The sequence below is a fragment of the Arvicanthis niloticus genome, chromosome 8 (genome assembly GCF_011762505.2).
Source record: "Arvicanthis niloticus isolate mArvNil1 chromosome 8, mArvNil1.pat.X, whole genome shotgun sequence".
NCBI classification, from domain to species: Eukaryota; Metazoa; Chordata; class Mammalia; order Rodentia; family Muridae; genus Arvicanthis; species Arvicanthis niloticus.
The window spans coordinates 51,171,454-51,186,144 of NC_047665.1; the positions used below are offsets into that span (position 1 = coordinate 51,171,454).

Sequence of the window (14,691 nt, forward strand, 5' to 3'; positions counted from 1 at the left end):
CCTATTAAAATGTATATGGAAGGCTTGAGAGATAGCTTGGAAAACATAAAGATCCAAGTTTGTTCCCTAGAACCTACGTAAAATAAAATCTAAGTTTGCTGGAATTTGCTTTTGATTCCACTGCCAGGAAGGCAGAGAAACAGGGCCAATTCCCATGTCTTGCCAGCCAAGCAGTCTACCTTATTTGGGGAGTTTCAGGCCAGTGAGACATCCTGCTTCAAAACAAACAAGATAGATGGCTTCTGAGGAATGACATATGAGGTTGTTCTATGACCTCCACAAGCACACATACACACACACAAGCACACACATGCACACACATGTATATGCACACATAAAATGTGTTTGTGTAACCAGGAAAGAGGTGAGATCTTGAAGCCTGTCAATTGACTTTAGTCACATTGACATCTAGAAGTCTAGAGACTGGAACATATTTGGTAATGTGGGTATGTGAGAAGAACTGAGGCCATCAGGACAGAGTGACTTGACCTTGTAGGACAAGACCTACAAAGTATTGAAAATATCTATATCACGATGGCCACTGTGTATTTTGTAAGAGTAGTTTGCCTTTGGTTTGCACAATGGAAACAGCCTGGCCTGGAGATGAGGACTGGGGATAAGAAATAAAACCAAAGTCTACTTACAAGCCTGGCCCCTGAGAGATGGCTCTAGCTCAACATGAAGAACCCTACACTGTGTAAGAAACTATGCTTGCTGAGAAATTCTCAAAACCAAACTGACCAGAGAGCAGAGGGGACTTTTTTCCCTTTGTAGAAATAACTGAACTGTGAGCCCTGCTTGAAGTGGACACAATTTTGTCAGAATTGAGTGGAGATCTCGATGTCAACCTGCTATCTTCCCATGGCTGAAGTGAAAGTTTTACCAGAGAGCAAGCACATCAGTCCAAATCATCTCACATTGTATCGAACACTCGTTCAATTCAATCAGTGGAATTACAGTTCCAGAGAGCAATGGCTCCTGTTTCCCAAGAGATAGTGAAGTCATTGTTTCCTTTCTTTTTTCTCTCTCTCCCCCATCTTCTCCTTCTTTCTCCTTTTTTCTTACTGTGTCTTTCTCTGTCCTGGACTCTCCCTTCTTGAGTGGTTATTATTATTTTTTTTTTTCAAGAAAACCTCTGTAATCTGTGTTGTGAATTGTACTGTTGTCTTTTCCCATTGAAGTTTAAAATTGAGTTGCTGGTTGTATAAACAGCTTATTGAAGGCATGGAAGACCCAGGGATGGTTGTGCCTGGTGGTCTTGTTGACATTTGAGTTTCTCATAAAGGAAACTGTTGTTTGGGGGATGTTTTAATAGCTGTTAAAATGTTTTAATTGAAAAATAACCAAAATTGAATGAGTCATGGCATGGCATGTGTATTCCTGTATATCTATGCCTGTGAACTTCTGTGTGGTGGTGGTGTGTGCAACCTGTAGGCAAACAGGATATTTCTTGGAACAAGATGTTGAGTGTAATGCAGATATCTGGAAATTTAACACTTCAATGTCTATATAGTATTTAAAGGGTGTTCCAAGTCTGAATAAAAATAGATACTACGTGGTACACAGTCACTTATTGTGTATGGGATCTGACAAGATAAGTGAATGACACATTCTGAGCTGGCTATGTGTCTCCTTTTCACTACCTGGTTGCCTGACTTCTCATTAGCCAAGTGAGGTGTGTCAGTCCAGCCCATTCCAGGGGACCCTTTACCTCAAGTGCAGCTCCAGCTGAGTGTAGAGGAAGTGAAGAAATGCCCGCCTGGCCACGATCTCAGCATGACAGTCATTGACAACCAGTCCCTGGTCACTGATGTGCTCACCGTTGATACACTTGGTCCCAGAGGACAGAACGATGACCTGTGCTTGTTTGGTGTCCAAGCCTAGGGGAGACAGAGGGTGCTCAGAACAGCTTAGGCTTCAAGGACCCCACTGTAGGGGACTTTTCAACCTTCCTGTAGACACTAGTCTTGGTGCTTAGATGGCTGACATCCATGGTAGTACGGTTAACGTCATTGTTAACGTGACTATATTTAAGGTCAGCTAATAGACTTGTTAGACATGCCTCAGGGTATACTTATGTTTCCAACAATGACCAACTGATGGGGAAGCTTCATTCCGAATGTGATGGCGCCATCCTTTGGGCTGGGAACCTTCATGGAACAAAAGAGGGTAAAGAAAAAGCAAGTGGAGTATTGTGGTGGTTTGAATAAGCTTGGCCCAGGGAGTGGCACTATTTGGAGGTGTGGCCTTGTTGGAGGAAGTGTGTCACTGTGGGTGTGGGCTTTTAGACCCTTATCCTAGTTGCCTAGAAGCCAGTCTTCTCCTATTTGCCTTTAGAACAAGATGTTACATTCTCAGCTCCTCCTGCACCATGCCTGCCTTTGTGCTGCCATGCTCCTACCTTGATGATAATGGACTGAACCTCTGAACCTGTAAGCCAGCCCCAATTAAATGTTGTCCTTATAATAGTTGCCTTGGTCTTGGTGTATGTTCAAAGCAGTCAAACCTTAACTAAGGCAAGTAGGGATAGTCCCCTTTTCTTGCTTCCCATCCCACTAAGATGCAAGATTCTCTATCTTATTATGCCATCCCCAGAAACAATGAACTGAATATTGGAAACCACAGCAAAAATAAAATTTCCTCCATTTAAGTTATTCTCAACTACATTGTACAGCTACACAAAAGTGAGGTGCTGGGTTGATAGATATTGTTCTGAGAACTGGGACTAGGAGCAGCGTGGTCATCCTTGAGTTTTGCCCCAGTGATTGCAGACCTGGTAGGAAGTAAGGATCTTGTTGTTGTTGTAGAAGTCTGTGGAAATAATGATATTAGAGAGAAAGGAGTGATAGTCATAGCCAAACCTATCTCTAGGGGAGAAAAGGGGGTTGGTGTAGGGGTTTCTGCTGACACTTTAAGAAGTTGAGCTCTCAATCATGTGTGGCAGAAATTTTCTGCCCAATGTTTTTGTAGTGAAGCCTTGTCATTGGACCAGGAAGAGGGAGGTGGAGCTAGGAGTTGGGAGGAGAGAAAAACACAGGGAGAGAAGAGAGAGGAGGGAGACGAGAAGTGTGATGGTGGCAGATGTTATCCTTGTGTCTCTAGCAATCTTAGGTAGTTAGTCATATCAAGGTTAGATATTTGTGATAACAACTCTAATTTTGTGGGCATCTTATATATTGAGTATTTGCTGATATATAAATCTATTTGGTTAACCTTAAGCTTTAGAGTTTTACTTTATTGAGTGAAGTAAAACTGCAAGGTGGGTCTGCTGACAACTGGGTGGTTATGGCTGTGAAGGAACTAGCGGCTCCAGGGATGAGCAAACCAGAGCTGGAAGCACAGCGACTGGTCACTACAGGGTAAGTTAGAGAGAACAACCCGGTGGAACTAGCTCAGGAGCTCTGGTCTTGTTGGAGAGCTTGGTGGGACAAATGGGCTTAGAACATGGAGGCCAGGCAGGGAGCTAGCTGGGTGCCCTTTTTACAAATACCTCCCACAACAATCAAGTGTGCCATAACAACACAAATTCAACTTCCAGAAGTTTTGCCACAGGTCCCTGCCCTCCAAATTGACAGCTGTATCCTCTCTGAGAGAGTCACTGATGGGGAAGTATTTGACACAGAATGTGGTGAGGCCACAAGAAGGACTCCTAGCCTGGCCTCTGCTCTGTAGACACATTTGCATTTCTGTGGAGAGGTGGCCCTAAGTATGATTTGAATATATGTCTGTCACAGGCTCATGTGTTTGAAAGCTCACTCCCTAGGTAGCAGTGCTGTTTGGGAAGGTTGTGGAACATTTAGGAGGTGTATCCTCATTGGACGAAGTGGTTCACCAGGGACAGGGTTGAAGTTTCATAGCTGGCCGCATTTCCTAATCATTGTCTGCTTTCTGGCCATGGGTGCAGCATGACCAGCCATCTATTGGCACTATGCCTTTCTGCCTTTGGAACTGTAGGCCACAGTGAACCTGTCCTTTCTTTTGTTGCTTCTTGTGAAGTATTTTGCCACTACAATAAGAAAAGTTACTAACATACCAGTTATCTGGGAAACACCTGTGCCTACTTGCGGTCTATGAACATTGACTTTTATTTCCTTCAGCTTTCAGGATCCATGTGAGCAAGTAGGATTTAGATGATCTCATACCTTCACCTTCCATCCAGAATGTGTTTCCCTGTCTAAGTCCTCTGATCTCTGCCCTTTGTCTTATTTAGCACACTCAAGCAGTGTGGGGACACCCGCCCTTTCAGAAACGGTAAGTGACTCAGTAGAGTACTGATGTCTTTAAATGTCAGTAGAGGTATACCCTGAAGCTGGAACAAGGCTCAGTGGTTTGGAACACTCAAGAGTGTGTGTTTTCTGTACATCCTGTGCCTCAAGAGCAAAGGTGAAAGTGGAGCACAGCTGTGGGGTCCATGTTTGGGTTGCTCAGGGCATAGAAGTATGAAGGCTTGTGACGTGGCACAGGGTCAAGTTCAGAACATGTCCACTCTACAGTTACATTTCATAGGCTGGGTCTGGGGCTGAGGAAGTGAAGTCTGAGGGGAGCACTCCTCCTGTAGGTTATACGGTTTAGGTTTGGAGACTATATCAGCAGGGAATGGTCAGTGCAGATAGAATGACCAGTCCCACTCAGAGGCTACCACAACAGACAGCATCCTTGAGAAGGAGCTCTGAGCTGTGCCCAAGGCAGCTGCTTGGGATCTGGACTTGGCTCTGATCTTATTCCAGGGGGGCTGTGATTTAGAAGCACATGCCTATATGTGTGTCTTGAATCTTTAAATGTCTTTTCTCTTTTTATTTGTTCATTGCACGTGGCACTGTAACTGCACAAGAACATTTAAAATGCTCGATGGTTGTATACATATATTATAATACATCCTGATCACATTAATCTCTTCACTCTTTCCTCTCCTCATCTGACCCTCGTGAGCTACACCTTTTCTGGTAAGCACCCGTTGCCTCACTTTCATGTCCTCTTGTTTTGTTTTTGGTTTATTTTGAGACTCATTTGACCATGGATAGACCGGTATCTACTGGAGCATGGGCACTCACGAGTGGGCACACCGCTGAAGACAGTGGCTTCTCAGGGAGGGGCGAGCCCACTCGAGTCCCTCCCCCATCTATGATGGAATATTGATGGGCCCACTCTTGTGCAGGTGGCTGCAGCTGCTGAGAGCTCATGAGTGCAATGGCCATGTCAGGCCCAGAAGACAGCACTTCACGGCTCTGTTCTCTATCGTCTGGCTCATACAAAGGGCACTTTAATACAAGCATATATTGTAAATCAGATACGTTTTCTCTATAAGTTCTACCTTCATGTACTCATTCTATTACTGCCCTCTTTCTCCCTAGACACTTCTGATTCTATTTTTTGTGTCACATATATATGTACATGTATCGATACCTATTATTATATAGATACCTATTATTTTTATATAGATGCCTAAAATAATACATATATGTATCATATATGAACATATATGCATATACATGTATATATACACATACATATATTTCATATCATATATGATATATGTATGTGTATATATACATATATACATATATATATGTGTACACACACACACACACACACACACACACACATATATATATATATTTAGGTGTTTATATAAAATCTTTATTTCCTGAATCTTACACCTAAGAATAATGTCACGAATTTATAATAACAATGGAAGTGGGAGGAGATTCACATTGGAAGTCCTAAAGCTTTCTTCCTCCTTCAGGAGCTATAGGGATAGATGGAAGGAAACAGGTAGGAGAACTTCCTTCTGCTCACTTCCAGCCCTTTCTGTGTCTGAGGGGCAAATCTCTTCCCAACTCTGTGAAGTTGCATAGAGGCACCAAGGGAGCATCTGCAAGTTATTTCTCTCCTTGCTGGTCTAGTTGGGGGTCATAAAACTGCTGATCTTTGGGGCTTATAAAACCCGAGAAGCATATATATATATTTTGTGAAATGATTTATAGAATGATGAAAGTAAGCTTCTGCCTGTGACCAATGGAAAGAATCATAACATCTCTGTGAGGACTGCCAGAGGCAGTTTGTAAAATACCTCCAGTTATCATCACCGTTGTTTAGATTCTCTCAATGCATGGTGAGAGCAGAGCATTTTGAGACTATGCTTACTGAATGGTTACTTAAAAGAAAATTTCATTGAGGTATCAGAGATACGGTTCAGTGGGTACACTGCTTGTTGTGCTGATATGAGAATTGGATCTGAGTTTGAATCCCTAAAAGTAACCCCAGCACCCCTATAGCCAACCTGGAAGTGAGACCAGAGAAGTCCTGGGAGCTTGTAGGACAGCAAGCCTGCAGGGGCAAACAAGAGATCCCTGTTCAAACAAGGTGGAAAGTTAGGACTCAGAGGCTGTCCTCTGACACACACACACACACACACACACACACACCCCACACACATTCACACACACAAACACATAGTATATACACACACATACATACACATACACACATTCACACACATAAACACACTACATACACACACATACACACACATGCACACACATGCACACACATACCCCCCCACATACAGAGAGAGAGAGAGAGAGAGAGAGAGAGAGCGCCCTGTACACAGGCATGCACACTGGTGCACATAAATCTCCCTAAATAACCAGTTTCTGAACTATAACATGGGGGCTACTCTTTTCCTTGGCCATCTCCAAATTCCTTCCTTCCCCAATTAGGTCAACTGTTAGGAGTTGACAAATAGTCTAATGAGCATGAAAAGAAGTCCTAGACATTTCCCGACTCACTTTTCATAAGACAATGCCCATTTCTCTTTTTTGTTTTGTTTTTCCGAGACAGGGTTTCTCTGTGTAGCCCTGGCTGTCCTGGAACTCAGTCTGTAGACCAGGCTGGCTTCGATCTCAGAAATCTGCCTGCCTCTGCCTCCCAAGTGCTGGGATTAAAGGCGTGCGCCACCACTGCCTGGCGACAATGCCCATTTCTCATAGCCAAAGGAACGTTGTTAACAAAAACAACATGCTGGAAACATTGAAAACAAACCCTAAATTTAAGGTCTTTAAAATACTATAAGGATGACTGCTGTTTGGGGAGACTCCAGAAGACTAGGAATCAAAGAGTATTCCTCTGTCCTCATGGATAACAGTGTGAATGTACATATTCTCCTCCACTCCATGATGAATTCCTTGAGGATAGAAACCAGAATTTCCATGAAATCCTAAGAAGGAGCTCCCTAGGAGTCTGTGTAATTAAAGAGATTGCTTCAGTCCCTGTTGGAGAGTCCAATACAAATTCAATTTTCAAGGTCCTCCAACTGAAAGTCAAGGGGATGGGACTGGGAAGCTACCCAACACTGCTATGTATGTGTGCACACTGCTGTTTGCTGAATTTTGAATTCTGTATGGTGTGTGGTCTGTGCAGAGTGCTGGCTTAGCCTCAGATTTTTTTTTTTTTTTTTTTTTTTTTTTACTGGACTCTGTTAAATTCTTTGATAAATTTATGTATGAGCCACTTCTTTAAAGAGATGATATGTAAATTGTGCCCCCCCCCGCGGAGCAGAACTTCCATTTTTAATAAGATTTACTTCTCCAAGTGCAAACAGTGCAGAGAGGCTTGTAAAGTACTCATGCAGACTTGTTCTAAGTTGAGAGTTGTTTCAGTGAGAACTAGATTCTGAAACCTGTGTCACCTCTATCTCCTCTTCCTCCCCGCCCTTCCAGCTTGCATCTTCCATTATGGGACAAAACAGGAACCAGATAGGGAGAAAGAATTATGTAGCTGTGAGAGGTCAGAGAGAAATCTGAGGGGTGGGGGAAGGGAGAAGGAGGTAAATGAAACGTGTGCATGCACCGGCTTAGTGAGCAGAGGGTCAGTCCACTATTCCCTGCTACGACTTCCACAGCAGCTGATTGAGTTGCTTTCTCTCCTGGATAGCTCCCCAACAGAGTCTGCCCCTTTCTTTCCTCCTTAGAAAAGCTGGGGCGAGGGCAGGCTCCCTGCCTCCTGTCTACTTTCATTGCTTGCCTGGCTTCTGGTGACTTTCATTTCTCACAAGGACTCCGGTGTCCAGGACATGCTGTCTTTCTACTGTTCCCTTCCTCTGTGGTGGGATTTAGTTTCCCAGTGATCTTTTTAGGACACGGCTAGTTTTCAAGCCAGCAGCTACCCTGCTTCAAGAAAAGCAAAAGTAGAATACAGAATGCAAGCAAAGCCCCTTATGCTTTCTTCCTGCAGGGAAAGCTAAAAACAACTATACACCATAACTGGTATGCTTTCTCTGGGTCCAGGGACCCTCTTGGCTCAGTTGTTCCCTAGGTAAGGTGCCTCCTGGTTGGGGGTCCGGGAGGTGGAGCTGACAGTCATTTGTCAGCAGGGAGCAGCGCAAGCTAGTCAGACACCTCTCCCAGGGTGCCTAGGAGTCATTTTCTAATTGAAAGAGTTAACAGGATTCATGGACTGTTGGGGTACAGTTAATGAGGACACTCTCTTGATAGAGAAAGCATTTTCAGATTCTAGCTTCATTAAAGCAGGTATTTTGAGTGATGCAAACTAACATTTCTAACTCTTCCTTAAAGTGCTCCAGCATTCCGATGGCTGGCGCACACGTTATTCTAGCTCAGACTACCGTTTGAGAGTAGACACCATGGCTCCCGAGGCTCTGGCTTCTTTTGATTCTGTGAAAATTAGAGCTGTAGGAAAAAAAGAAGCAGCTTTCCCTTTGCCCCTCATTAATTCTTAACGCTGCTTGACTCCAGGCTCTTCCATACTTAGTACAATTATGCGGCTCAAGAAATGCATTATTTGCTGATTCACTTTTCATTAATCTCACCCACAATGTGCCAGCACCAAGCTAAGTAACACTGGAGACATAAGACACTTAAGACACAGTCTCATCCTTTAGCATGCATTTGGGGAGGCAGTATAGAGACAGGGGTCTGTGAAACAAGACCGTGTGTGTGTGTGTGTGTGTGTGTGTGTGTGTGTTACACTCTCTTTCTCTCACACACAAAATCATATTTTGGAAGCTTCCATTAGAACTTCATTCAGTGTTTGAACAGGTCCTGAGAGTTGGAATAGTGTAGGTAGTATGACTATAGTGGCACAAGGTGTGGACAGGCTGGAGAACATGCCTAACGCCTAACATATCTCTCTCTCTCTCTCTCTCTCTCTCTCTCTCTCTCTCTCTCTCTCTCTGCCAATGAAAAGATTATTTTGGTATCAGTACAAGATTTATAAACAAAATGACAGGCGTTAGGCTCAGAAGGCAAGCTTCCTCTTCGAAGATGGCCTTGAGTTCCACCCTTCAGAGAGATGCTAGATTTTACATTCTAGGTAACAGCGGGGCTGCTAAGGAACCTTTTGATCAGGACAGTAACATTGCTGTTCCTGAGTGGATCCAGTGCAGCATCAAGGATGAGCAGAGAGAGGAGGCTGAGGTAACAGGCTGGGTGCTGCCACAACAGTACAGAGTGCAGACATCGTGCATTGGGAGCAAATGCCAGAGAAATGGATAGAAAGAGGAACTCAGGGAGAAGATGACAAGGCGTGAAACAAAAAAAAAAAATTGGAAAATAAAAACCGGAAGAAGTGAAAATTAGATGCCCGAGACTTAGATATTAACATGAAAACTCTAAAAATTCTTATTAGGACCAGCCTAATTCAAGGTTGGCAGTTTCAATCTGGGGAGAACCGAAGATGCTTTTGTCATTTCTTCCCCTCTCTCAAATACTGCAGGGAGCGACTCGATGGCATTATTCCTCCATGAACTGGAAGACAGACTTTGATATCAAACATACGAGCAAGAAATTACTAGAGAAACAGCTGTGTTGAAACCTCTGAGTAAACAAGCTTTTCTTAAGTCTCTCATCCTATGCTTCTAGTGTAGAAACACACAATACCCTCAGAGGACTCTCTGGTTCTGTAAGATACAGTACTCCCACTCATTGTCAGATGAAGATCCTGGTTGTGTTGGAGCAAAAACTAGTTTTCAAGTTGAGTGAATTTTAGTTCCCATGGATGAGTATGGGGTGGCATAAGTGGGCAGAAGCCATCCATTATTGCCTGGGAATGGATCACATTCTCTTTGTGATATTTTGGTTTCTGGTTTATTAATTCTTGATTCCTAGGTTATAGAGTGAATGGCCCATTGTAAAGGTGCCCGAAAGCTGAGTGTACCCCCACTGTGTCCATAATCTCCATAAATGATGCTTTGTATAAACAACGCGTCTTAGGTCAGAATACCTGGAAGCAGAGGGTAAGTTTAGATTCTAGGAAATAATTTATGTAAATCAGGACAGGGCAGAAGTTGGGTAAGAAAGAGATTTCATTGTAGTCTCAGGCTGATCTCATAGAAAACTCTGAAATATGAAGGACAGGACATGGCTGTTCGACCATGAGGCGAGGGTGTAAGGTTGTGTACTCTGTGTCAGATATACAGATATTCCAAGAGTGCTGGCTTCCTTTGGCCAAGGTGTTTGTTAGAAGAACAGTTGGCTATGGGCTGTTTCCAGATGGTGCATGAAACAGCAATGTAGGGGCAAGAACCCCAGAGGACCTTGGGTGTTGTGCCAACAGTATCTACTTCCTCAGACAATGCCGATATAGTCTATCAAATGCAAATAATTGTGGAACCAATTGACATTTGATTTTTGGTCAAACTATTTTCTCTTAGAACAACCCACATTTGGGGCTAGAGAGATGGCTCAGTTGTTAAGAGCACTTGTTGCTCTTCCAGAGGACCCAGGTTCAGTTCCTAGTACCCACATGGTAGCTAATCTATAACTCCAGCTCCAGGGAATATGATACTCTCTTTTGACATCTGTGGGCATCAGGCTCACATGAGGTACAGAGGCATACATGCAACCAAAACACTTATATACATAAAATAAAAAAAAATTAAAAAAAATTGCACAAACTAAGTTCTAGTAAAAGTAATATCCTACAGAACACTGTGAGGAAGAACCAAAGAAAACAGAAAGATGGTGAATTCTATAAAGTGAACAGAGAAATGAGCAAACATCTTATGCCTCAAAGATTCATCTAAGGATTGTTGAACCCACTGACTTTTAAAATGTCAGGTAGATGATTTAAAGGATAGTTTGAATATGCTTGGCCTAGGCAGTGGCACTACTAGGAGCTGTGGCCTTGTTGGAGTAGGTGTGGCTTACTTTGGGCGTGGCTTTGAGACCCTTCTTCTAACTCCCGGGAAGACAGTCTTCTGTTTGCCTTTGGAACAAGATGTAGAACTTTCAGCTTTTGGGGAAAGATCCCACCCAGCTAAGCTTACTATTTCTGCATTTGCTGTTAAGAATAGTTATATTTAGGCATTATTACCTGGTTATTGCTTTCATTTGTACTTTTAATCTGGAATGAACTATATAACCCAGAAATGGAAGACACAGCCTTTTGATCTGGATCTTGAGGAATAGTGGCCGTAAAAAGCTTAGGTCCAGACATGATAGTACAAGCCTTTAATCCCAGAAGATAGAGACAATCTGATCTCTGAGTTCAAGGCCAGCCTGGTACAGAGCAAGTTCCAAGTACAGAAAAGCTTAGGCCCATTCATGGTAGTATATGCCTGTAATCTTAGCATGCAGGAAACAGAATCATGCAGATCTCTGAGTTCAAGGTCAATCTATAGAACAAGTTTTAAGACAGCCAAGCTTAGGCAGTGAAGGAGTTGGGAAACAGAAAGCTGGTTATAATGTTATAGAACAAGGTGGGCCGTGTTCCAGCTCTAGAAAGCAGCAGAACTCAGCAGCCTCAGCCATGTGGCTTTGGCTTTAGAGGCCAGAATAGAAGGGACTACCAGGGGCAATTGATACTAGTTAGCTAGAGATAAGAGATTAGCTGTGATTAGGAAGAGACCAGCACCGCTGAGGTAAAATCTGGGAAGTGTTTTCTGAAAGTACAAAGAAACTGTGTTCCAAAGATAGCCAAGGTTTTACCTTGTGCTGCAGCTGGACTTGGTAATGTGTAAGAGCCACCCAGGTAGTACTGGTTTTGAAGGCATGAGGGCATCATGAACAGCTGAGGCTTAGTATTGTGAAATGCCAGGGAAGGCCACTGGTGAAAGTGCAGCCTTGGTTGATGGCACAGGACTGAAGGGGTCATGCAAAGGAGTTGAGGCTTGGCACCATGAACAGAGCCTATGAAAGTTATTGGTGAACCCTGGGTGCAGCAGAAGACCCCAGCATGTTGGAGATGTACCACGGGATGACCACCAAGAACAGTAGCAGCAGTGGAATGGAGTCAACCAGAGTTTAGAGTGCTACAGGGAGCAGAGCTGGAGAAGTTACCCAAGCCCTTTTGAGAAGCTCAGAAGATTGAGTGTGGATCCCAGACATTGGAAGAAGAAGCTGTAAAGTTGAAGTTGAAGAAAAAAACCAATTAGAGATATTCTTTAAAAAATTAAAATAAAATACTACTTATTTTATAATAAGTACAGTATAGCTCATACATACAGTATAGCTCATTACTTGGAGACCTCAAGATGTTAGAGATGCCAGAGCCATGGCATTTCTTGCCAAAGAAAGCTGCTAACAGGGAGTGAAACCAGCTCAAGGGAAAGTAGTTTATTGCAGTCAACAAAGATGAAAAGAATTGGAGATCTGAACAGCTTTTTGACATCAGAGATGGAGATGTAGTTTGGACTTTTCCTAGCTGGTTTGTGGTCTTATTTGTTGCAGTATTTACTCACTATGACATTTGGAATGGTAAAGTATATGCTGTGATGTTTAAGGTATGTGATCTGCCTTTTGATTTTGCTTTATGGAGGATTACAGTTAAGTGATTAAATCTCAGAGACTTTGAACTTTTAACATTGTTGAGACTGCAATAAACTATGAGGACTTTTGAAGTTGGACTAAATGTATTTTGCATTATGCTATGTTTAGCATAATGAACAAGCCTATGGGCACCAGGGAGTGAAATGTGGTGGTTTGAATGTACTTGACCCAGGGAGTGGCACTCTTAGGAGGTATGGCCTTCTTGGAAGAAGTGTATCACTTTGAGACCCTTCCTGAAGATAGTCTTCTCCTGTTTGCCTTCGAAACAAGATGTAGACCTCTCAGCTCCTCTAGCACTATGTCTGTTTTGATGCTGCTATGCTTCCTGCAATGATTATAGTGGACTGAAACTCTGAAGCTGTAATCCAGCCCCAATTAAATGTTGTCCTTGATAAGAGTTGCCTTGGTCATGGTGCCTGTTCACAGAAATAGAAACCCTAAGACAGGAATGCAATGTTCTGAAGCACATGGAACTAAGAAAAAGCCTCAAATTGTTTTAGAAATGACCACGTTGAAAGTACATACTTGATTGAGGCTACACAAGAAAGAAAACCACAATTAGAGATTTTAAAAAAAATATATATAAATAAAATACTATTTACTAAACATATAGTATAGCTCATTACTACAAGGTACATTTCTTCCAGAAATGTGAAAATAGATTGTATTTAAAAAATACAATGCAAAAATATAACGATGATCAGAGATACAGCACCTGACAAAACCATGTCTTTAGATAAAATATGAAAATAGATTGTATTTAATTCTATACAATACAGAATGATGATCATGCCCACTGATGCAGAGCCAGTGTCTGACAAACACATGGCTTGATGCGGAAACCTCGGTGCCATTTCTGCTGCCTTCAGAAGAATGCTCAATACAATTCTATTATTTGGTATCTGTTGAAGCTGCTACTCAGCACAAGTGAAAGAAATTAGAGGTGCGATGGTTGAAGGGAGCAGGTAGTATAAATGCTGTCTGATTATACTTTGACTGTGTACATGGCACTCTCAGGAAGAGTGCAGCTGAAAAACTACCAGAAGCAGAAAGAAAGTTCAGTAAAATGAGAGGGAGCAGAGCTCAGACACCCAAATCAACAGTTTTCATATATACACGTAACCACGAGAGAGAAGCAATACAGTGGAAACAACTTTGTTTATAATAGCCACAAACAAGGTAAGAAGGAAAAGGAAAACAGACTGTGAGGACAGAAGCTTTAAACCCTGGTAACGGGCCTAGAGACACAGAGCAAGCAGGTAAGGACGGTTGCCACCAAGCCTGACCACCTGAGTTTGATCCTCTGAACCCAGGTGGTAAAAAAAGAGAGCTGACTCCTGCAAGCTGTTCTCTGAAATCTACAGGTGTGCCATGGTGCACCCTAAAAATGTAAAACAAACACCTCTACTAGAGGCCACCAACAATGGTAGAATACATAGAAAGATACCTTATATTCTTAGATTAAGGAAGATTAAGCCCCATGAATTTTCTCTCCATTGATTATGCGGCTGTGATTCTAATGAAAACGGCAAGACTGCTTTATTTTAGACCGAGACACCTATTTAAAGTGCAGTTTAATTATTCTTTATTTAAACCAGAAAATAGATTCTACAGGGAAACCTAGACTATATTGGAGCAGAAGACTGGTGCTGGGAGACAAACCCTACAGGGTAGCCTGCTGGTGACAAGGCCTCCTTACAAGTGACAGTGGAGTGGATGCATGGGAGAAGAGGGGAGCAGAAGAGAAAGTGCAGAGGTCAACCCAGATACACAGGAGACTTGAATATAGGATAGATAAAGATAAAAGGTCAAGCCATGAGGGTAAAGAGTACTTAGTGAACAGCACCATGAGGGTAAAGAGTACTTAGTGAACAGCACCTCGTAAGTGGAGAGTCTTCTGAAAACT

General features: G+C 42.7%; 1 protein-coding gene across 2 annotated transcripts in view; it reads right to left on the minus strand.

Moving 5' to 3' along the window:
• Adarb2 (adenosine deaminase RNA specific B2 (inactive)) overlaps positions 1-14,691 on the minus strand; it is a 531,305-nt gene that overhangs the window by 60,039 nt on the left and 456,575 nt on the right. For both annotated transcript variants that reach the window (XM_076939389.1, XM_076939390.1), the window contains exon 5: positions 1,712-1,880. In XM_076939389.1, the coding sequence (XP_076795504.1) occupies positions 1,712-1,880 (169 nt within the window). The remainder of the gene's footprint in view (positions 1-1,711; positions 1,881-14,691) is intronic.